Source organism: Eumetopias jubatus, unplaced genomic scaffold, assembly GCF_037043125.1.
Source record: "Eumetopias jubatus isolate StellerSeaLion01/CBP00866 unplaced genomic scaffold, mEumJub1_p1.0 scaffold_14, whole genome shotgun sequence".
In the NCBI taxonomy this organism is placed as follows: domain Eukaryota; kingdom Metazoa; phylum Chordata; class Mammalia; order Carnivora; family Otariidae; genus Eumetopias; species Eumetopias jubatus.
In genome coordinates this window covers 83,330,640-83,354,424 of record NW_028274820.1, presented here as the reverse complement: position 1 = coordinate 83,354,424, position 23,785 = coordinate 83,330,640, and the positions used below count along the sequence as shown (strand labels likewise).

Genomic DNA, 23,785 nt, shown 5'->3' with positions numbered 1-23,785 from the left:
TTGTTGTTTGGTTTTTAAGCTAAATTGAGTTGGCAGGGTCTGACTGGGACAAAACTGATGGTTACCTATTTGAGTGGGCTTTGGGATATTTATGTCTATGGTTTGCATTCGGGGGTATTGTTTGCCTACTTTAATGTCCTTTCTCTATAGCCTATTTTCTACATAGGCTTCCTGCAGAAATGCTAACTGGAGAGTAAGTAGAAATTTAGAGAGGATTAACTAACACTTTGAAGTTTATAAGTATTCATAATAACAAGTTGCTGAAAAGTAGATGGACAAGCTTAGGGGGATTTGAAGGCACATATCCATATTTTATCAGGACTTTCTTAATTGCAGATCCTTGGTTCTCTCAAATTTAACATGGGGTTTCACTTATTGGCAGAAGAGGTCAGGACGTGTAATAATTTATCCCTTTGCTGAGGAATGTATTTGACTCATGTCTCTGTTGAAGCTAATATGCATGAGCCCAAGCTAGAATCTGGATTCATACCTCATCACTTTTCATTTCTTAAAATGTCTTCTACCTTATGTTATAGCCATTGCTGATGTCCAATTGACAGAGTGGAAAAATTTGGAAGGCATGTTCTGTATGATTTGTGTAAATCAGATCTTGTGGAAAACTGTTCTTCTTGAAGAGCTTTATATACCTAAGAGTAATGAGCAGTTTTTCAGTAGTTTTTGTATGTAGAATCTTGTATAGTTTCTTAGAGGTTTATAAGGAAAAGAATGTAGGTTAAGCCTCTAAGGAAGTTTAAACCCTACTTGTGCATTTCATAATTTACTACAAAGGTCATATAAATCACAGTTGTAATTACTTATAAGTCACAGTTATAATTATGTAGTTATGCATTGGTAAGTGCTCCAGTGTATTGATTTTTCAATGCATTAGTGCTTAGAAGTAAAATAAGACACCATTATAACATTATAGTTAAGGTAAGACATCATGGAGGACTTCCTGGAGGAAGTGAACTTTGAAACAAACCCATCTATATCACCTTGTTGAAGGGTATTCCTATACTCACAATGAGGTCGTATGCAAAGGACTGCCTTGGTGATAGATGAACAGCAAACTCAGTAACCAGCTTGGTGTGATTTCATAGACAAGGGTAGTCTCTTAGTACTAGTGCCTGAAGTTCTTCTCATTGTTTGGACAGTTCTTTACCTCACAGCTTTACCCTCTGTTAAGAGAAGTGCTGATTCAGGTACTTACCTTTGAAGGTGAATGTTTTTTGATCCCTTATTTAACAGGATACAATTAGTTTGGGTCCTGGGGATTGCCTGATACAATGTGACACTTTACATTTTCAGAAATATTGTTAGAGTGAACAGATATTAACGAGGATCCTAGATAGGAGGAAGGGAACCTCTAAGAGCTTCTTTGTGGCCTCAGTATTCCAAGTTATTTGGGGGAAATTATACTTTGAGCTCAGGACATGAAAACTGGAAGTAGGTCAGAGGTTTTTATTTTTGAAGGTGTGATATATACCTACAAGGGAATATTATTCATTCTTAAAAAAGAAGGAAATCCCACAATCTGCATCCACAGGGATGAATCTGGAGGACACAATGCTAAGTGAAATTAGCCAGACACAGAAAGACAAATACTGCATGATCCACTTATATGTAGAACCTTAAAATAGTCAGACTCATCAAAGCGGAGGGTTGAACAGTGTTTGCCAGGGGGAGGGGAAGGAGGAAATGGAGAGATGTTAGTCAAAACACATGCAGTTTCAGTTATGCATGGATAACTTCTGGGGATCTAATATGCAGCATGGCAACTATAGTTTACAATACTGTGCTATAGTCTGGGAATTCACTAAGCCGGGTAGATCTTAAGCATTCTCGGCACAAAAACATAAAAGGAACAATGAAAGAAAGTGGTAACTAGGTGAGGTGATGGCTATGTTAATTACTTGAGAGCAAAGATCATTTCACCCTATAGTTGTTTATCAAAACATCGAGTTGTACACCCTAAATACACAATTTCTGTTTTTCAGTTATAACTCAGTAACACTGAGAAATTTTTAAAAAAAGATTAAAATGCTATCATGTCTGCTTTCATACCATAATGAAAAAGCCAAAGTGATTTTAAGTTTGGCTTTTTCAGCTTGCTGACCTCTAGATTCTAGGAAGAAGAATCTTCCAGAGAGACTGCTCTTTTTAAGTACCACAGCAGTCAATTTCAGTGCATTAAGTGTAAGGAATGAGCATAGGAGGAGAATTTTCAAAATGCAGATGCCAGAACACTATCCCCAGAGGGCATATTTAAATTTTGGAGGAGAGTCATGGATTTTGTAAAAGCACCCGTGTTTATTTTGATATGATGCCACCATTGAGAAACCCTCTGGAATTGTCCTTGGGGTGGCGGGTGGTATTAAAAAATCAAGCCTGTATGGAATGTTCATGAGGTTTATCAGGTTTGATAGCTGAAATTAAGTCATGATGTGAAGATGCAAATGCCAGCATTAGTCAAGCAATGGTGGGCAATAATGATGTTCTGGATGTTCACTCCCGCTCATTTCCGCTATAACCTTCTAGGCTAAGTTTATTGTTAAAAGAATTACACTTGACCCTCTAATACCTCTCTGAAGAAGGGATGTGTGGCATAAAATGTTACTCTTTGGCCAGAATGGTTTTGGTTTCTTTTCTTATATATGTTTAAATATAAACTAAAAAGGAAACTAAACTTCCTCAGCTTAGTTGTTTGTGTTTGTTTTAAGGAATTAGGCTCCATAAACAAGACAACTTTACCCATATTTGCAGGTAGGGATAAAGAATTGCTTGACTGTTATTAAGGGCAATTTCTATAAGTACCTTTTCATGCACCCTGAGCAGAGAAGCTGCGATCGTTACAGAAAATGGTTGTGCTGTTTGCTTGATGTTAGATCAGGCTCGCCAACACTGATTCTTTCTTTTTTCCTCCCCTCAGATGTACATCCAGACAACAACACTTACTGTCTCCATGAGTTTAAGTGCTTCGGTGTCTCTGGGCATGCTGTATATGCCCAAGGTTTATATTATAATTTTTCATCCAGAGCAGAACGTTCAAAAACGCAAGAGGAGCTTCAAGGCCGTGGTAACGGCTGCCACCGTGCAAAGCAAACTGATCCAGAAAGGAAATGACAGACCAAATGGAGAGGTGAAAAGTGAACTCTGTGAGAGTCTTGAAACCAACAGTAAGTCATCTGTAGACTTTCCGATGGTCAAGAGCGGGAGCACTTCCTAACAGATGTACGTTGAACATTCTTCTAGTCTGGGGGACTGTGCTACATGGTTTCAGGGGCATAGTGCGACTCGCACACCATGAGACCATCATGGCAGTGAGAACCATTTGGTTAGAACCCAACGATTTCAAGGCGAGTGGCTCTTCTCCAGAGCATGACCGTGCACACAAAATCTCTTTTACAAAGTATGACCCTCATGGCTCCCTTTTGAGGCATTACCAAGCATCTGAAGCTGGAACTATCTTCTATGTATAAAATTATCTTTTGGCACTTAGGAACTATTCTCCAGTCTCTGTTAGTTCAACTTTGGTTGTTCTCTACTGGTTTATTGGTTGCTCAAAGATCTTAAATAAGTGATATGGTACATAAGTATTTAGGGAAATGAGAAAACTAGTGGGTTAACATGTTAGGTTAAATCATAGTTAATACTTATTTCCCCCAAGTGGCCCCTTCTTGGTTATATTAAGATAGTTAGAGCTCTTCTCTGAAAACCTCATGACCCTGAAAATAGGGTCCTTCTTATCAGCCACCGAACCACTCGTCCCCTCCTCACTCACCTTCCTCTTCTCTCTAGTCACCCCTGAAGGAGCTCACGATACCAACACGCCAGGACCAAGCTAATCCAGCAGAGTTTAACTGGTCCGTTTTGGTATCTATGGAAGAATAGCAAATAGGTTGAAGATCTGTATTGTAAAATACTAGATAGCCGAGTAGAGTAAAAAAAAAAAACATACAATCTTTACATTACTAGTTTCTGTAGATGGATCAAAAAGATATGAAAGCCAAGTTTCTTGCATTAGACCTCAGGCTTCCTGTTTTTGGGAAATATAACAACCTATTTAATAATTAAGGATAAAACCCTATGCAAAAATACTCTTACTCTCAGATTCCTCCCAGCAGGCTGTATTCCCTATTCTCTGTACTTCTGACATGAAATACAGGGAAGATTAAGTGTGGATTTTATCTGATGTAATTATTAAAACATAAACCTTTTCTTACATCAAGATTTCCAGATGAACGTTGTCTATTCTAATGCCCCATATGCAGAAATGGCCTTAGAAGATAAGTATTAATCAATGAAGCTTACTGACTACAATTACTATTAGACTTCTTGGAATTATTGGTCAGATTTTCTGGGAAGATTGCCTTCAGCTCACTCATAACCAAATTTAGTCACTTGCACATCAGGAAGCCTTTTAAGAATTCCACAAACACTCCCCACATATTCACCTTTCTGCAAACAGAAACCCTGAAAAACTGCGAGAAAAGTCACAATAAAGACAGGTTTTGATAACAAATCATTATAATCATCTCTGATTATAGGTAAGCAATTTAGTTATAATGGGCCTATTTGGTCTTTTAGCAAAAGAAGCACTATAACAACTATCAAAGGTGTCGGAGTTCAGTGCGTGTGATTTGAGGGCAGAATTTTATCTGTGTTTTTCTACCTCAAAAGCATCAGTGCAGACAGTTAAAACCTGTTGTAGGATGCTGGCAAACTGCTCTTGGCCGCTATTGGCGCTTCTCACCACGACTCACCAGAGCCTACAGTTGGACTTGTTTTTTAGCAACACTCTAGAAAACCTGATGTTATATGGTTGCAAATGGGAACAACCAAACAGACATTGAAATAAATACTGGTCATCCCAGACTCACTTCTGGAAAGTGGTAAGAGAAAAAAAATTAATAAATTTTCCTACTCTTTTAAAAAAAATAAATAGGTTCCCTGAAGAGGAATAGTCCCAGCACTGATAAAGACTAATCCCATATTTAATAGAAGTAAGTCTCATATGCTTTGTTTTCCTTCTATTATTTTCTGTTGATATTGAAGTAGAAATTCTATAGCAAGAATGCATTTCCCTATTTTCTCTGAAATAAGAATGAAAGATCATAAATGTGGGGCCTGTATGGGAGGTAAGCCTATACTCTGCTGTAGGAGTCAGGTGCCCACTTTTGGAAGGTAAAAGAAAGTTCAAAAGGTCAATCGAGATTAAGTGGATTACTACCTGAAAGACGGTTAAATTGTACTTTGGCAACTTTAGGACGTTCATCTTTTAAGTAGTTTGGATTTGAATAAATTGGGTCCAGATGAGTGATTATAGTTGACACATTCAGGAGAGACAGTGCATGAAATCTTTACACATCCTTCCGCCATCCCACTGCCGGAACCGCTGTTGATCCTTGTTCACTTGCATCACCAGGGATCGTGGACTCCCTGCGTCCCTGTTACCTTGACTACACGGATCAGTGGTTTTGAGGCGAGAGTCTTCTAAAATCACATTCCCTACAAGTATCAATAACCCTAATAACTTAAATGCAATATTTTTCTTCTAAAATGTGTCTTTTTTTTTAAAGATTTATTTATTTATTTTGAGAGAGTGAGAAAGTACATGAGAGCGGGGAGGGTTAGAGGGAGAAGTAGGCCCCTCGCCGAGCAGGGAGCCTGATGCGGGACTCGATCCTGGGACTCCAGGATCATGACCTGAGCCGAAGGCAGTTGCTTAACCAACTGAGCCACCCAGGCACCCAACTCTAAAATGTGTCTTATGTCTTTAGAAGTAGAACTGAATATTGGAACTTTGTCCTTCAGCTGTCTGTCTGTACCTAAACTGTGCCTCCTCAGATTTTTTTCCCCAAAGATTTATTTATTAATTCTGGAGAAAGAGGGAGAACTGGAGCGACGGGAGGGGCAGAGGGGGAGGGTGAGAGAATCCTCAAGCAGACTGTGTGCTGAGCACAGAGCCCGAGGTGGGACTCTACCCCAGGACTCCAAGATCATGACCCCAGCTGAAATCAAGAGTTGGCCGCTCAACAGACTGAGCCACCCAGGCACCCCGTGCCTCCTCAGACTTAAAATGCCTCCTCTGGGGATGGGTGGAATCTGTTCTCAGTAAATCGAGCGAGGTCTGGTTAATCCACTGGAACAATATCCATGTTGCTGTATTCTCATACCTTCTGCTACGAGACTTGTGACAAGTCACCATTACAGTGACACGGGAGAAAGTGTTTTGTAAACTGCATATCACCATATAAATAAGGTAGAAGTGTCATTGCTGCCTTGAAAATGTAGTTTGCTCTATCATTAATAGAAAAGATTGAAATTCAAAAACTAGTGTTTTAGCATCCCTCTTTCTTCTTCTTTTTAATATGTGAAGGATTTGGGTAATTATGGCGCCATTCCATTGTTGTGGGATTTTTTTTTCCTGACCAATTAGCAATGTATTTATGATGTACATGCAATGCTTTTCCTTCGTGGCCATGGAGCTCTCTAAGTCCATTACACTTAGAAACTTTCATCTTAAAGATTACTTGTTAACGCCAGAAATTCTGGCCACATATTTAAGGTTTTAAAGCTTCAAAATCTCCACAGAATAAATGTAAGTAATATGAAGCTGGAAGGGAGACCAATGAGTCCATGTTAATTACTGAATTTGCAGAGTGCTACATTTCACATAAAAAAAGGTCAAGTGTTGTTTCATAAAAGTGTGTGGAAAGGGAGTTAGAAACAAAGTTGATGTGTATGAATTTATCAACTCTGTCCAATTAACAAATGCTGTAACATGGTATTCCTTAAGCAGTGTTCATGAATAATTCATGAAAACAGCTGCTGCTAAAGGTGGAAGTGCTTTCTCTAGCTCATGAACACAGTGTGGTGTCCACAAGGCAATTCACTATTGCTGTATTCCAAAACGGATCGTCATAGAAGTCTATTCATCCCTGCTATAAAAACTCCCTAGCAGCGCACATGTGCATCTCTGATATATTTCACTCTGTAATACTTCCAGGATAAAGATTCTCACGAGGCTTCTGCCTTTCACAGTTTGTCCCTCATCACTGTTTTCCCATTGACTAAATCATCCGTGTCCATAGCCTTGCATCCCTTTTTCTTAGAAAAATTAAGATGACTTTCCTTTTGTAAATTATAGTCAGAGTTCTCAGTAGAATTCTACCATCTTTTTCCCCGGGGATAACTTTGAAGAGTTCAAAAAATGAAGTATGAATCTTTAATTAGCTATAGAGTCTTGAAGTTGGAATGATCCTTGAATGGTCTGATCCAAATCACCTTCTGTTAAATTAACATCTTCTGAATATCATCTTCCTCAAGGTCTTTTTTGGCTCTTGTTCTTCTGTTTCCACCATAATTTTTCTTTCCAGCTATCTACAAACTTGATAAATATTTCCTACATTTTTAGCTACTTTTGAAGATACTGAATAGGGCAGGGCATTGAACCACCATTTCTAAGGGTTGTTTTTCTAACTCTTACAACAGTTTTTCTTCATCTTTCTTCAAAAACTATATGAAAATCCTTCAAAAAGAGAGTTGACGTACAGATTTTGCTTTCTTACAGGGAATTTAGAGGTATATGAGAGCATTATAGATTTAGAAATTTAAAAAAACTTTTTAAAAAAGTACACAAGCATAAAAATCATTGTGTTTCATTTCACACCAAATGGAATATCACGGACAGTTAGCCTTGTGGAAGGGGTGAGTAGGAAAGTAGGATTCCATATTTGTTCTGCCACACACAGCTGCTCCCCGACAAACCTACTCCTCCTTCATCCTCACAAAACCCCAATGTTGTGGATTTTGGACTAGCGATGAAACTGAGGCCCAGTGACTTGGTTCACCGATCTTTTTCTAAACTCATTTTGTAGGGAACAGAATGTAATTTAAAACCAGATCTAAAACCTACTTCCTTTCTGTGTGCCACAATAAAAACCCTTCTAGAAGTATGAACAATGGAGATGAGAGAAGCAGATATGTCAGCTATTTTTGGCATGAAGCTCATAATAGTCAATGAAATCGAAAATAGTAAAAACATGTATGATTAGTACTTCCTTAGACTTTCTGCATTTATTTTTGTAATTGTGAACGTTATGTGATCTCAGCCTCAGGTAAGATCTTGTCTGGTCAATTATGATGTTGATGTGAACTAAAATGGAATGAGTCTGATTGCCAGTCCTACGCTTCCAGAGGAGGAGCTTTATAATTTGCTTATTTAATGTTCAAAAACTAAATAATTACCTAAGAATCTGTTTCCTTATGAATTGGATTTATGTAGTGAAATACATACATGTTTAGCATTTTTTCTTACAATTATGCATTCTGGAATTCCACCGAAAAATAGGACATCACATTTGAATTTTAGAACAGAGATTTATCCCATCACATCTTTAAAAAAAACCGAAGGAATTATTTGGATTTAAGTTCACATTCTTGGAAAATTTCAGCATGAGTATAAATTTGACTTAGAATACTTTGTTATTCATATCTTTCTAATAATCTTACAATAATAAGTTTTACTTTATAGTGAGTTGGTACCAGAACAATTAAATATATATTTCCTTCTTTGAGTCTTTGTTTTTAAACATCTTCATTTGTATCCTTTGATTGAAACCAGAGCATAAATATGTACTGGCAATATACATATTTACAAATATTCTATATACTTCATATTTTACTACGTTCACTTCTACAGTCTAAAAGTATTATTTGTTTTTAAGGGGTGCATGGGTGGCTCAGTCGGTTAAGGGTCCAACTCTTGATTTCAGCTCAGGTCATGATCTCAGAGTCATGAGACCGAGCCCCGTGTCACGCTCTGCACTGGGTTTGGGTTCTGCTTAGGATTCTCTCTCTCTCCCTCTCCCTCCACCCCTCTCTTCTCTCTCTCTCTCTCTCTCTCCCCCCCAAAATAAATAAAGAATAATAATAAATAAAAGTATTATTTGTTTTTAAGTGGAAAATACTCATTCTGTTTTGGGTTATCAAATCAGACTCAAAGCATTGAGGTCTTTAACTTAGGTCGTAAAAAAATATTTTTTGTCTTTTACGGGATAGATAATTTATGTGTTCTTTCATTTTTCATATTGTGTATCTTTGTTAGTCAAAACACACATTTAAATTGAATTTCACCTAAATTTATTGTAATTAGAACTTTTCCATTTTTGGTTTCTGCTAAATACTATAGACAAGACTAGTGGTTTTATAGATTAAAACTGTTGGTGCATTATTATTCCTGTGATCTCTGAATTCCTACTACATGGTTTAAAAAATAAGTAACATGTTATAAAAATGGAACATCATAAAAATAGTGATTATAGGATTTGAATTTTAAAATCATTTTAGCAAAATAATTTATTTTGATGTGCTATTAATCTGTTTTAATTTGTCTTAACAGCTTCCTCTACTAAGACAACATATATCAGCTACAGCAATCATTCAATCTGAAACAGGGAAATGGTACAATATGAAGAAATCTGGTATGTGATCTTAAACAATAAACATGACATCGCCAAAACTCACTCCTGGAGATCTCTGTAGACTACAATCAATCAAATCAATAGTCAATCTTGTAAGGAACACAAAGTAGCCATGAGCCAAAAGTATCAATAACAGAGTGAAAAAAAAACCCATTTTATACAGTACAACCAATGAGTGTCAAGCTAAAGTATTGCTTACTCATAAGCAGTTAAAAAAAAAAAAATCACAAAAGGAAAACTAATGTTAGCTTGTGAAAAAAAAATGCTGTTGAAATAAACCATGTCTGATGTTATTCTTGTATTTTTCTGTGATTGTGAGAACTCCCGTTCCTGTCCCACCTTGTTCAACTTGTATAAGACAATGAATATGTTTCTTGTAATGGCTGACTGGATTGAAGCCCTGGGTTGTGCTAAAAATAAATGCAATGGTTGACGCATGCAATTTTTTATACAAATAATTTATTTCTAATAATAAAGGAATGTTTTGCAAATGTTGAGAGTTGTTTCTCGTTCCAGTTTTAAAGCCAAGGAACACTCTTTCCAGTTGGCACTTCTGCTGTTAACTCCTGATGTAAAAGCCCACGGTAATATGATTTCCTCAAGGATTGTGTCTTTGTACATTCATGCGTGTATGAAGAAGACTGTCTTTTATTCCTCTATGAAAAAGCGTTATTTCTGTAAGATTCTGTGACTATTTCAAAATTGATGTGGTAACTTTTCATAGTAATTGCTTTTTTTATGAAGAAACAAGCAATAGCTTGAGGTAAATTGCTTCAAGTATTCTAATTAACAAATAATGAGTTAAATTTTACTATGGAGAATGTAATATGAAAATCACCGTCAAAAGTATATGGAAGGGTCACTGAAATCCTCCATGATCTAAGTCAAAACTTTTGCACAGTGAAATATTTCAAGGTATGTGCTATTAACCTTTTCTCACCTGGGCCTGGTATCCATTGAAATCAGTGAAGTAATGGGCCTTACCCAGTACATTCCTCAAAGCCCAGAATTAGCATATTTATTTCCTTGGCATCACTAAAGAAACCGCAGTTCAGATAACATGTCAATGCTTTCTTATTTTCCAAATGAAAACATTCGTTGGTTCGTAGCACAGTATCATTAAAGAGAGAAAACAGGAAGCCTATGTCATGCTAATAAACCATGCTAGGATGGTTAAAAGGAGCCTGTTAAAGGCTTTCAAATCTGTTACCATTTCCATCAGGGGCTCCTCAATTCTATACAATCCCAGACATCCATCAAGTCAATGGGTCTCTACAATCATTTTGTTAGTAAATGTTCTCTCTGCTGAGTTAGCTTGGATGGCTCACTGCACTCCTTATAGATATAAAGAACTATGCTTTGTAGCTTCAGCTCAGATATTGACAGTCACCTTATTCAATAGAGAGTTGCTCCTTCATCATGTAGTAACATTTCCTAGATACCTACAGAGACAGAAAGCTACATAGAGAAGGAAGTGTGTACTTATTGGCCTTTTGTTGAGTTTCTCCTAATAGTATTGGACAATATTTAAATGAAGGAGTGAGGGCATCATTTTCAAAATTTCAGATAATCTGAGTTACTGATAAATACAATCCTGTAATCAGGATTCTAAACCCACCTCTAGGTGTGCCTTTCTAGATAAAACATAGTTTAAAACAAACTCATAGCTGCACATTTAGTATTTTATTGTGCCATGTATCTGAGAATCAATAGCCATACCAAGAAAAGTAATTATAATTTTTTAAGTTGACAGTTTTCTTTGTATTGGAGATTATTAATGGCTTTTAAAATTTTTTTACTTAATTTTAATTAGTAAATATCCATATGTTTGGTTGAGAAAAATGCTTGAATTTTAAACAAGCCTTGCATTTCATTGGAAGAGCAAAATTCAAGTATGTTTTCATTTACTAATTTACTCAAATCAGGGTAAGTGGATGCTACAGGGTGATTATGAGAGCAGAGCCAGCTCTCAGGCCAAAGGTGGGTTATCATTATTTTTTAAAGGCTTTAGGAAGAAAAAGAAACATAATTCATGACATTTCAAAATTGGTCTTCCTATTACAAACTTACCAATGGGTTGTTTTTTTTTCTAAGTTCTTTTATAAATAATTGATACTTGTTTGGCGTTCCGCAAAATCTTACTTAGCTCATAATAGAGTTGAATAATAGTTCTTGTAGATTTGCCTATTCCAATCATCCTTTCTAACACTCTCTCAGCGGGGTGGGGGGGGATGACTTTCTTCTTGATGAAAACGATCATCTGTCCCAGGCAGTGGGAAGGTAACTCCCACAACATATTACAGTAGGAGCTGGAGAATTCTGACCTCCGCTGTGTTTTTTTACTCAGGGATTTTGCTGAGGGCTCAGGAGGTAGTCATATAGGCTGGGACAATGTAGGGAGGCATGCTGCAAGGAGAAGGATTTAGCATGTGCTACTAGTGGTTCATAAGTCCTATGCTTTAAAATGAACTGCCTGTGTACTATAGATAAGCAAATGCAAAGTTGCATGGAAAAAAATATAGTATTATAGTCCTCAGAATCGACCTTGTGTTTTATTCTGGCCAAGAAACGTCACATCTAATCTCACCATGCCAGAGGGAATGCTAAAAATGTAGCCCCAGGTAATATTCAGCAAATATCACTAGTAGACAGTGAGCAATATATTAGTGTGACCTTGGGCCAAATCGGACCTCAATTTAAAAAAAAAAAATTAGCTTACACTAGTTAATATTTAAAGGTGTCTAAATCAATGATGGTTGATCTGTCACAAACTAATTGTTTTCATAAGAACAACTACTCATAAATTTAAACCTGAAGGACACCATTATGAACATGAATTGGAACTGAATAGCTAACTTAATTTTTGGAGTTTTTAAGAATTTTTTTTACCAAAAATAATTGGCATTTCAGATGAACAGGGTTTTACTTTTTCAATTTAAATTAAATACCATATTACAGGAAATCTCACTAGGAAGAAAAGTTTGTATTGTTTATATTTTCTTCCCCTTTTAACTCTACATTCTCTATTATTTACTGATGACAATGTAGAAAGAACACTAGCAGTTTTCAAAATTAGATTAACCAACACTGATATTTATTCAGTCAGCAAGTGGGAGAAACAGCATTCTCACACTCTATTATGCAAACCTACCAATTTTTCTCATTTCATTTATTTAATTTCCTTTAATGTCAGTATTTTCCTCCACCTTCTGGAATAAAATTGCTAAAAATAACAATGAAGTTGCATGAAAGGATGAGCAAGAAATAATACCAAATTGTAGAATATGCTAATCATATACAATCATCTTTAGAAATGTTTCTTTTGCTTTTATTACGGTTTCCCTTTAATGAAGATGTGAATAATGAAGAAAAACTTGACCATAACTAGAAGAAAAGATTTCCTTAAGAAGAAATTGTGTCTGCGAATGTTCAGAAACTTGCTGACTGTCACTGTTGGAAAGTGTCACATTTTTAAAGGCACAGTAGCAAAAGCAGAACAATAACTGTTTTAAAAAAAATGTATTTTCTGTGACTATTCTATTTCAGTTCTTTCCTCTTTAAAACTTTTTGCAGCATAACCTTTAATGTTGGTATTACCTTTGGTTGGCATTATTTTGCATTTAATTTAACGCCTCAATAGGACATTCAGAATATTTTTCTCTTTGTTGAGCTCTTGTATCAGATTTTGATTTACATATCTGCTTCCTGAGTGATAAGGACAGAGAAAAAAACTGATCTATAGAATATTTTTTTCTACTTACCTACTGTTTAAGTCACTTAGGCAGAGCTAACTTTGACAAATAACTTGTTACAGAGTCATTATGGCCAAGTATGGAGTGGGACCTATGAAAAAACAGGAATTGACTATGTTATGACTTGGATGGGAGACAGGGGTGATGTGGTTATAAAAAAATGGGAAAGACAAATGACAAATGTAATATTTCAGTTTTTGAAGTAAGTGTAAACTTATTTACCAATAAACTAAATCCCATTGGGTAAGTTCACTAGAACATAGAATGGTGTTTGAGAGCTGATGAAGAGTCTTAGAGTATTAAAGTATAATTTCAAAGTTAAAAATATAACTCTCATACAGAGGTAAAACAAAAAAGTCAAGGATTTATTCTACTCCGTAACAAATGAGGGAACCAGTAAGATGTTAAAATTAGTCCAAAGAGCATTTGAGAAGCTAGTTATATATATATATATATATATATATATATATAAATGGGCTTTGCAAGAGTATTTCTGAAGATGACAAATCAAAAATATAGGTCCATATGGATATATATATCTCCATATGGACCTATATATTCATGTGGATACACACACACACACACACACACATATATGGATAAGTCAGAAGGCTAGATATAAAACTAGTTTAGTGTCTTATAGTACAATAAACTATAAACATTTAGGTTTTCTATTTCACTGGACAGATGCTATTTGAATTTACACAATAAAAATCAACAAATGAACACCTGTACCTCAGAGGTATGAAGTAACCACACTGAAAGAAATTCAGTGCTGCACGGAAAGAATGAACATCCTTTGCCTATTTCCAAGTTTTGGATTATTTTTCTGATGAGTGATATTTCATTATTTTACTTCCGCTAGTTTCAAGCATTACCAGTATTTGAATTATAAAGATCACACACACACACACAGACCCCTAAAATTGTATAATAGTAAAATTAATAGAATGGAAGGGCTCCAGCATGAGGCTGTGTTTTAATTATTCTTTCCTACTGTTACTCTTCACTCTGTCTGGAGAGAGTAATTCAGAGGCTGGATTGAATAAAATGATATGGAGGATAAATGCAAACAAATGTGTGGCTGCCTTCAACTCACAGTTCCCTCTCTGACAGTTCCACAAGTCATCTGTGACTGTGCCTTCTTCCTTTTGCCCCCTGGGCACTGTCACCTCTAGTCCATATTTCTTCTCCCTTTCTGTAGTATATAACCCTAAAAGAGGAAATGGGCTTTGCAAGAGCATTTCTGAAGATGACAAATCAAGGATAATCGACCATTTCTCCATGCCTACCCCCTATCTGTTATTGGCTAATAAGCCTGGCCTATCCCAATAAAGCCTCTTTGAGGATCCACGTGCATCTTCCAGTCAGAAGAAGCAAGAATGAAGTCTTCTCAGTCAAAGGGTGGGAGTGCAGAGGGGACAGGTGTGATGAACAGAGCTCTGCTTTTCCGAGAATAGCCTAGAATGTAAGAACCCCGGTGTGGCTCCCTTCTCTCTGGCACTCTAGGCTCTGCAGGGCAGGTTAATGGTGGGTTTAAGGCCATAGGACTCTCTCCATATGGAACCCATTTTCTGAGAGCAATACTAAAAGCATCAGAGCTCAGTGGTCCCTCTGATGGATCTTTACTCATTTCCTGGAAGAAGGAAGAAGAGGCGGGCTGTAGGAGGCAAAATTATGAACTAGACGAAATGTAGTTTATGGACTTTTCTCTTTTTCAGGATTTTTTTCCCTCATAATGTTCTTGAACTTCTTTATACCTCTTAAAAATGTCACTAGCTGAACAATATCCTCAGTATACATTCTAGGGACTCAGAGATCTACTTTTCTCACTTTCCATTTTTGGACTCACTGATACTTTGCTGTGCTCCAATGCCTCAATCCCAAATTACTTTTCTATGTCAAAGTTTTTCCCACCCCCCCAAACACACCGATATCAAAGAGGCATATTGATGGTCCCTAGGGAAGGTACTGAAGCTGGATTTTAAGGAATAACCATATAATTAAGATCATTTAGTCATTCATTTTATTTAGAAACTATTTATGGAGGACCTGCTATGTAGTAGATGTTGTAGGGGCTGAGAACAGAACAGTGAACCAAAAAAATCCCCCCCAAAACAATAAACAAAACAAACACCCCAACTCTGACCCTTATGGCATTTATATTTCTGTGGGAGAGATAAGTAGTAAACAATATAAATATAAGCTAAATATATACATATAGGATGAGTTAGAAAGTAATAAATGTGGAAAAGCCAATTAAATCCAAGAAAGTGGATAGGAAATAGGTCAGGAAGTAGCCTTTGTAGAGTGTGGGGTTGAAATTTAGGGCGAGTGGCTAGGGATGGTGACATTGATGAAAGGCCTGAAGAAAGGGAGGGATGGATGTATGCCGTGTCCTGGGGAAGAGAATTCTGGGCAGAGGGAACAAGGAGGTAGATCCTGAGGCAGGAGCATGTCTAGACCAGGGCAAGGTGAAGGATGTAGGGTGGGGTGCCCTGCATCTTTCGGAGGCCTTGTAGGTCACTGAAAAAACTGTAACTTTTACACTGAGTGAAAGGAGAACGTAAGGGAGTTTTGAGCAAAGGAGTGACATAATGGGTCCTAATTTTAATCGAGTCAATGGCAGAAGCATAGACACGAGTTAGAAGATTCTTGGATGATCCAGGGTAGAGATGCTCATGGATTGAGTGGAGCAGAGTAGTAGAGGTGGTGAACAGTGCTTAAACTCTATGTAGATTTTGACAGAGAGCTTATGAATTTGCTGATGATTTAGATGTGCACCGAGGGAGAAAGGTCAATCCAAGGCTTCTGACCTGAGTAACTGGAAAGGGGGGGTGCTGCTATTTACTGAGATGGGGGAGACTGAGAAGAACGAGTTGAGGGAAATATGTCCAAAAGTTCTTCCCACTCAGACTCCTCAATCTGCATTTTTAAAGATGCATGAGTCATTAATTAGAACAACTCTAGAAATCCTGGGATATGAGAATGAGCGTTTTTTTTCCCCTTCGAGATGTTTTCAGCAGGGTCTCAGATCCTCTCCTGACGTCACCAAACTCTTCTCTCAACTCCCTCTCCCAGGCTAAATCCGGATCTGAGTTTTTTCTTCTTCCTAGCTTATCTCTATAGCACTTTTATATCCCAGGTCTTTTGTGGTTATTTTCAAATTTGTTTCATTAGTGTTGTAGTTGGTTTTGATATTGTGTTGTTTTCCCCAAGGAATGGACTATAAGCCTTTGGGTCAGCTTCAAAACCCCTTTCTATTTTCTTGGCTTCTGGGTATTTAAAAGTGAATGTTGCTCCTCAGAATCTACCACAGGAAAATTATCCTTTACACCCAATCTTTGATCCCAATCAAGACTCTTTCTTCGTCCAGGAAGGTCAACCGCCTTCTCGACAAACATAACTGTCTGGAGCATAGAGGAAGGAAATCAGGGGAGAGGGGCTGAAATTATGAACAGGAAGGGCTGCAGGAGGAGACTACCTTAGTCATGTTGTCCTATAGTATACAAGCTCCCTCTCTCTCAAGGGCTTGCCTTCTATTTTCACTCATTATTTCATTCATTCATTCATCCATTCTTTCAATAAGAACATTGTGAAAAGTCATATATTCTTGTGTAGAGATGCAAAACCTTACTAGCCGGGAGGGATGGTAAGATGCCTCATAAGGACAATTACAATAATTATAATAATTGTTACTATACTAGGTAAGATTATGAGTCTCCTATTTTATGTCCGACAGCTTGCTAAGTGCTATATTGGAGTAAATCCTGCAACAGCCTTGTGCGATGGCTATTATTATTACTCCCGTTTGAAGACGATGAAATGGAGACAAAGGTTGATTAGCTCACTTGCTGGAGATTAAAGAGCACAGAGCCGCGGTATCAGACAGAGACAGCTGAGAGGACACAACACTATAGGGAGCAGCTGGGAAAATCAGGCCCAAGTCTATGAAAGAAGTTCCTGCAGTCCTCTGATTTGATTTCTGATACCAATATGCTGTGCATGACCAGCTGTTCTAGGAGAGCTACTCAACCTTCTTAGCTTTGGGAAATATATTTAGAGGGAGGGATATTCTTTGGATAAACTCAAGTTAATGCCAACATTTTTTTATTGATTACGACTTCTCATTTTTATTGAGTTGCTTCTAATGTGCAGTTTCTAAAGTTATCCATGCACATCACAAGACCAGCTATGGATTGATTGTAAGCCTCTTTCCTCATGGTTCATGACGGATCTCATTTAAAAATTTTCAAACACTATGAAGGAAATCAGAAAAAAAGAAATGACAAGACTACTTGAGGGACTTATTTACGACTTAGGGTTAAGTTCAGATGTCAACCTAGTTTTACAGTTTGCTATATTTAAAGTAATCGTATTCAGAAGTCCATTCAAATCATTTGCAAATGTGTTCTTATTATACCCTCAGGACGGCAAGCCGCGATTGTTTCCTTTCTTGCAGACTAGTTTCTTAGGTAACTGCTGCGTGATCTCTTTCATAGTATATAGACATTATGATAATGTCTTCCAGCTAGGAAGATCAGGCTGATGATTGTTAAAAGTTCAGTGTCAAATCATCCATCAGTAATTGAGCCAAGAATAAAACCTTACAATCCACAATGGGATTTAATACCTCCTCTCTTAGACCACACCCAGCTGGCTCTCATCATTCTGTCTTCAACACAGTTGTTACCTAATAGCTATGTCCTGGGCCCACAACTTTAGTATTGTTAGCAGAAGGTGTCTAGATTCTTGAAGTCTTTTTGAGTGGAAACTCGTAACAAAGCAAAAAGACAAAGACCTTGCTGCTTCTTTCTGGCTGGTCCAGATCTTCCAGATCCAAAGGGAGGGTGTTTGCCTTCTCAGCTGACAATTACCTTTGCCAGTGCTGTGCTGGATTCAGTCATCAGTTTGGGGAAAAGGTTTTCTAGGTGTTTTCAAGTTGTAAGAGTCTGAGTCCATCCAGTTCTCTCTCACCTATCCCCTAACACTACTTTCCCTCTCTCCAACACGTATGAAGATTTTTCAGAAGCAAAAACTAGACCGGTTTGAGTTACGCAAAATGAAAGTTTCAAATTCAAAAACCATTATACCTATTTATGCATTGTAGCTGGGTTTTGAGAACATGTGTCTTCTATCAGCAGGGATCTGAGATGTGAAATAGACCTTTACTGGATTCCTGGGGCTGCTGGACAGGCACAACAGTCCATAATGGCTCTGTGGAGTAGCTGAGTGAACCAGAACACTGAAGGGTTTATGTGATAGGCCTTAACCATTATGAAGAAGCTGTAACAGCCTATTGTCGCAAAAACGTCACTTTTCGGAGTGTACCTAAATACCAATTTACACAGTAGGGATTTTTTTTTTTTTTTTTTTTAAGATTTTATTTATTTGACAGAGACAGCGAGAGCAGGAACACAAGCAGGGGGAGTGGGAGAGGGAGAAGCAGGCTTCCCGCTGAGCAGGGAGCCCGATGTGGGACTCGATCCCAGGACTCTGGGATCATGACCTGAGCCGAAGGCAGACGCTTAACGACTGAGCCACCCAGGCGCCCCACAGTAGGGATTTTTAACTAACAGCAACAGCTGTCCCCCACTGAGGAGGCATTTTTTTTTTTTAACTAGTTACCAATAAGAAAAGAATCTGGCTGCTTCAACATATTTAATTTCTAAGTATATTGACTGCATAGTAGTCAAATATAATTGCCATATTTATGGGTCTCATTCTGCCTACAGAATATAAAAGTGGCATATTTAATATGAATAATAAAGAGAAAATGTCTTCTTAGTATATTCCTTATTGCTGTCAGCTTTAGAAATTCACAAGTGTGTTACAATATATTTTAACTTAATTTTCACCATTAATACATAATAATGATGCCTTCTTTCAATCATTATATGTTCTGAGGTTAGCATTAAAATCCAGGAGGAAATGACTCACGCTGAATTAAGCTAAATAAATATTTAAAATCACTGGGAACATGCAAGAATGACAAAATTCAACCCTAGCGTGGAACTGAACTATTTAGTGGAGGTATTTTGTTTAGAGGCTGTGCACAGATCACTAGCATTCCTACATGCTGAAAAAATTTTTTTCTTGAACTTTTAATGTCTGGATAAAATCTAAACATTTATTATTGCAGAGATTACACATACTTCTTTTTAATGAAAAATTTAGCAGTAAATAGTCACAGTATGTTCTAAAACTGTATGATGTTTAAGGTTGGATTGAAGTATGGTATAGTTCGGGGCACCTGGGTGGCTTAGTCGGTTAAGCATCTGCCTTCGGCTCAGGTCATGATCTCAGGGTCTGGGATCGAGCCCCATGTCAGGCTCCCTGCTCTGTGGGAGCCTGCCTCTCCCTCTCCTCCCCGCTTGTGCTCTCTCTTGCTATCTCTGTCACTACCTGTCCCTCTCTCAAATAAATAGACAAAATCTTAAAAAAAAAAAAAAGTATGGTATAGTTGGAGTACAGTATAGTTCCTTGACTGACGAAGCTGGCTGGCATCATATACTGAAGCATAAAAATTCGAGCAAAAGAACAGTATACACTGTATATCAGTAAATGGTGAGGATTTTCTAAATGAAAATACATAAAACCTATATAACTCTATGCGGGGGTGTCATTTTACAGTGTAGGTGAGAAGAAGCAAGGAGCTCAGTTCCCATGTTTCCACCGCACACATACCTTATCATTTCACCATGCTAAGCACCATCAAAGGACCATTTCAGAACTAGGCCTTTTAAAATAATCAATAAATCTGTAAGTCTAAAATTAGCTCAAAATAAAAGTTTTTAAAAATCTATAAATCTGCCTCACCTCTCTTCTTTGATTAGTACCCACTGGCTCCAGAAATTTCCTTTGAGGGGAAAGTAGGGCACCGATATTTCAGAAACCCATTAAAATGAAAACATTTGATGGATGGCTTTACTCGGGTGTTTCTCCAAGAGTGGGCAGAACACCATTGCATCAGGGTCAACAGGGAGGTGGTTTAAAATGTAGATTATGAATTTCAGGGTATGGGGTTTGAGAATCTGCATTTTTAATGCATACCTCTAAGCATCTGGTGCTCAATAAGTTTGAGAACTACTGGACTAGATGAGTTGGAGGAACTCTATTCTATAAATGGCCCATGATACAAAATGCATTTTAAGTATAGTTTTCATTGTCAAATTTTACTATTTTTTAGCCCAACTTCTGTAAGTTCTTTGTACTACACTATGATCACTTATAAGTGTACAAAAGTTTTAATTGACTGAAATTATAGTAGACTTTTTTAATGGCCATCCATGACCATTTATAGTTCCTACATGATAGGAAAACTCTATCTTAGCTTTTTCCTTGATCTAAATGAAAAGTTTTTACCATACAGTAGTGATTTACTTTTTTCTATTTAATAAATTCTAGGAACATCTACTTCTCAGTCTGGTAAGTTGGAGAAGACTTTTCACCTAACCTTACGCTACACCCCCTCCCGCTCCCAACCAGTAGAATTGCACTTAAACACTCACATGAATAATAGGGGTCATCCTTCCACCAATAGGCTGGTCTTGTATCCCAAACAAGGAGTAAAAATTAAATATAGTTTATCACATTGTGGGTTCCTAGGGAGTAAATATGGCATGCCAAAACTGTTCAAGTCTAACTATTGGCTATAACAGTGATATATAGTGAGTCCACTTTATGGGAATAACAAATTATTCTTTAAGAATTCTAAAAATGTAGGGGCACCTGGGTGGCTCAGTCGTTAAGCGTCTGCCTTCGGCTCAGGTCATGATCCCAGGGTCCTGGGATCTAGCCCCGCATCGGGCTCCCTGCTTAGCGGGAAGCCTGCTTCTCCCTCTCCCACTCCCCCTGCTTGTGTTCCTGTTTTTGCTGTCTCTCTCTCTGTCAAACAGATAAATTAAAAAAAAAAAAAAAAAAAATCTTAAAAAAAATTTAAAAATAAATTAAAAAAAAATTCTAAAAATGTTGACCTGTGTGCAAATCTAGGTTTAATATATCATCTCTCTGCTTTGTCCACATTATTGCCTCATGTTACCAAACTTTTTTTTCAATGGTATATGGAATGCATTTTTGCACAAATAAAAAAAACCCATACGTACTCATGCTGTGTTTTTTCCAGCACCTTGCCTCTCTGTGACACAGGATAAAAGTTATTTAGACAACAGAAACTCTCTCTATTGAGAATTCAGACCTCAGTAAACCCTCTTGAGGAGGGACCTCTTTTGCAGTTGAACAGTTGGGTAATGGTGTGTGGTTTGGCATACCACTGTCTTTCTTTTCTCAAAAACACCAACAGTTACTTTTTCATTTGGGTGATTATAATGCATAACTCACTCTTTGGAGGCAATGGAATCTCATTCAGCATTAAAATAAGCATGATGTTCAGAACATGAGAGGAAGAGTTTCACATCCTATATTAAAGGTATACAAATATACAAATCTATAGGTTTATATTTGGGGCCATATAGAGAGATCGTGACATACAAGTATAATCAGATGAACGTGAATTGAAATCATTATACTGTAGGGAATTTTGAAAAAAGAAAAAAAAAATAACCAAGTGTGTTAAGTTAGAAGAGTAGACTTGTAAGTAAAAAGCAAGAAGACTGAACTCATATACACAGACTGTCCTTAGAAAAAGGAGTGAATCTGGTTAAGTTACCAAGGCAGATTTAAACTGCCTTGCTGCATGTAACAAAGTTGCAAATGGAAGCTATATGACCATCCCTAAGAAATTATGTACAGAAGTTTCTTGTTTTATAACATAAAGTGTGACTAGATGACTCCTTAGATTATTCCAGCAATGACAAGCTGAATATCTATAAAGTGCCAATCACCCTGCCAAAGGCTACAAAGAACACAGAGGAAGAAAGACATCTATGTTCTCAACAGTGATGGGTGTTAGAGGAAATGCTCAAAAATCCTATGAGGTTTCAAAGAGGAGAAATATTTCAGCTCTAAAAATCTCTGATTTGGGTTTGCCTTTTGAGACTCTTTAAGCAGTTATCGATATGACATCGAGTAAGATAAAACAAGGATTAAAATTTGTCAAAATTAAATAATCTGGAACCCAATAATCTGAGACATGAGAGAAGCCCCTCTTTTCTAACAAGTGATTCTGACCACAGAGACCGGTATGGTGAGTATGCAAGATTGGTAGGTGTTTCTGAAGAACAATTAAAAAACTAATCATATATCAACCTGAAGTGGGTCCCCTTCAGGTATGCTTATGCATCATTCACCAATAAATAAAAATAAACACTGTAAAAATGCAAATACGAGTACATTAGAACTTATCAGAAGGTCTCATTGGTTTGTATTTTAACAGCAAACCATATCAGTTACCTTAGGTAGTTTTCTGACACTCAGCCTAGTATAAGTTTCAGATTTCTGGAAAGGGTCACCTTCAAATGATTTGCTATCTTTTGTTTTGTTTTCTTTTCTTCTCTTTTCGTTATTTTTAAGTCCATTTGCCATTTCTGAACAAAGCATGATGAAATATTTTTGAATGTTGTCATGTGACTTTTAGTAGATGCGTAGCACTGATCCATGGCAACCCAGGAAAGAGGGAGCTAGAGGAAGCCCTACCCTAATTCTACTCTTCTTCTTCCCTAAATCTCCTGTGGATGCCGCCGCCTACTGGCTGAACCCAAGGGAACTTCTCAATAGCTTCCATGTGGGTTAGTCTATAAGCCACGGAAGAGTGTGTACAGTTGGAAAGTGTTTCTAGAGAGGCAAATGGAATAAATTAGGGGCAAATGGAATAAGTCAGGCACACATGCCAGTAAGTACAAGGCTCTCTTCTGTGTATTTGGGGTACAATGATAAAGGGAACAGCTTCTGCCTTCCAGCGACTCAGACAAGTGAATAGTTAACTCCAGAGTGGTGGGTGGGCCTTATATTAGAAGCGAGAATAAGGAACTCTGGATACAAATAGGAGGTACCTAACCTACAGTTTCTTCTTCTTCCTACAGACTATTAGTATTTGTATACAACCACACTTGTCATAAAGAGAACAACAGCATAAAGATGAGATGCATCGCACAGCAGAATTTTTAAGTACCATCTAGGTCTTTACAAAGTTCCAAATCTGGGGAGATTTTTCTGAATACAGCTGATTATTTATACAAAAGAAAAATATAAGTTAAACTTCTTAAAAGTTGATATTTAATATCTCATGCCTATATCTACTTAAAAAAAAAAAAGCATAAAATGAGGGAGAAAGAAAAATGTTTTGTTATTCCATGAGTCAAGTATAGTCATTCCATGATGAATTTGCCAGAAAGAAAGTTCCATTGTCTTTTAGAATGGGAGATGACAAGACATATATTTCATATAGCAGAATTTTGCTTTTGTTTTTATTTCTAGATCTTAGACCCCTGACCCCAGAAACACAAAGTCTCCAGATTCTGTGAGACCACAAAACAATCATTTAGCCTTTGGGCCTTCACTGCTTTATCTGTAAAATGGAAGTAATAAGACTTTCTATTTCCTTCAGAAGACCTCAATTTTGATAACTAATAAGAAACTAATAAAATGTTT

At 37.2% G+C, this 23,785-nt stretch overlaps 1 protein-coding gene across 1 annotated transcript in view; it reads left to right on the top strand.

Annotated features, from left to right (window-relative positions):
- Positions 1-9,453, top strand: part of GRM8 (glutamate metabotropic receptor 8) — a 757,410-nt gene extending 747,957 nt beyond the window's left edge. The window contains exons 9-10 of the mRNA XM_028104923.1: positions 2,930-3,176; positions 9,404-9,453. Of these exons, the coding sequence (XP_027960724.1) occupies positions 2,930-3,176; positions 9,404-9,453 (297 nt within the window). The remainder of the gene's footprint in view (positions 1-2,929; positions 3,177-9,403) is intronic.
- The last annotated feature ends 14,332 nt before the right edge of the window (positions 9,454-23,785 follow it).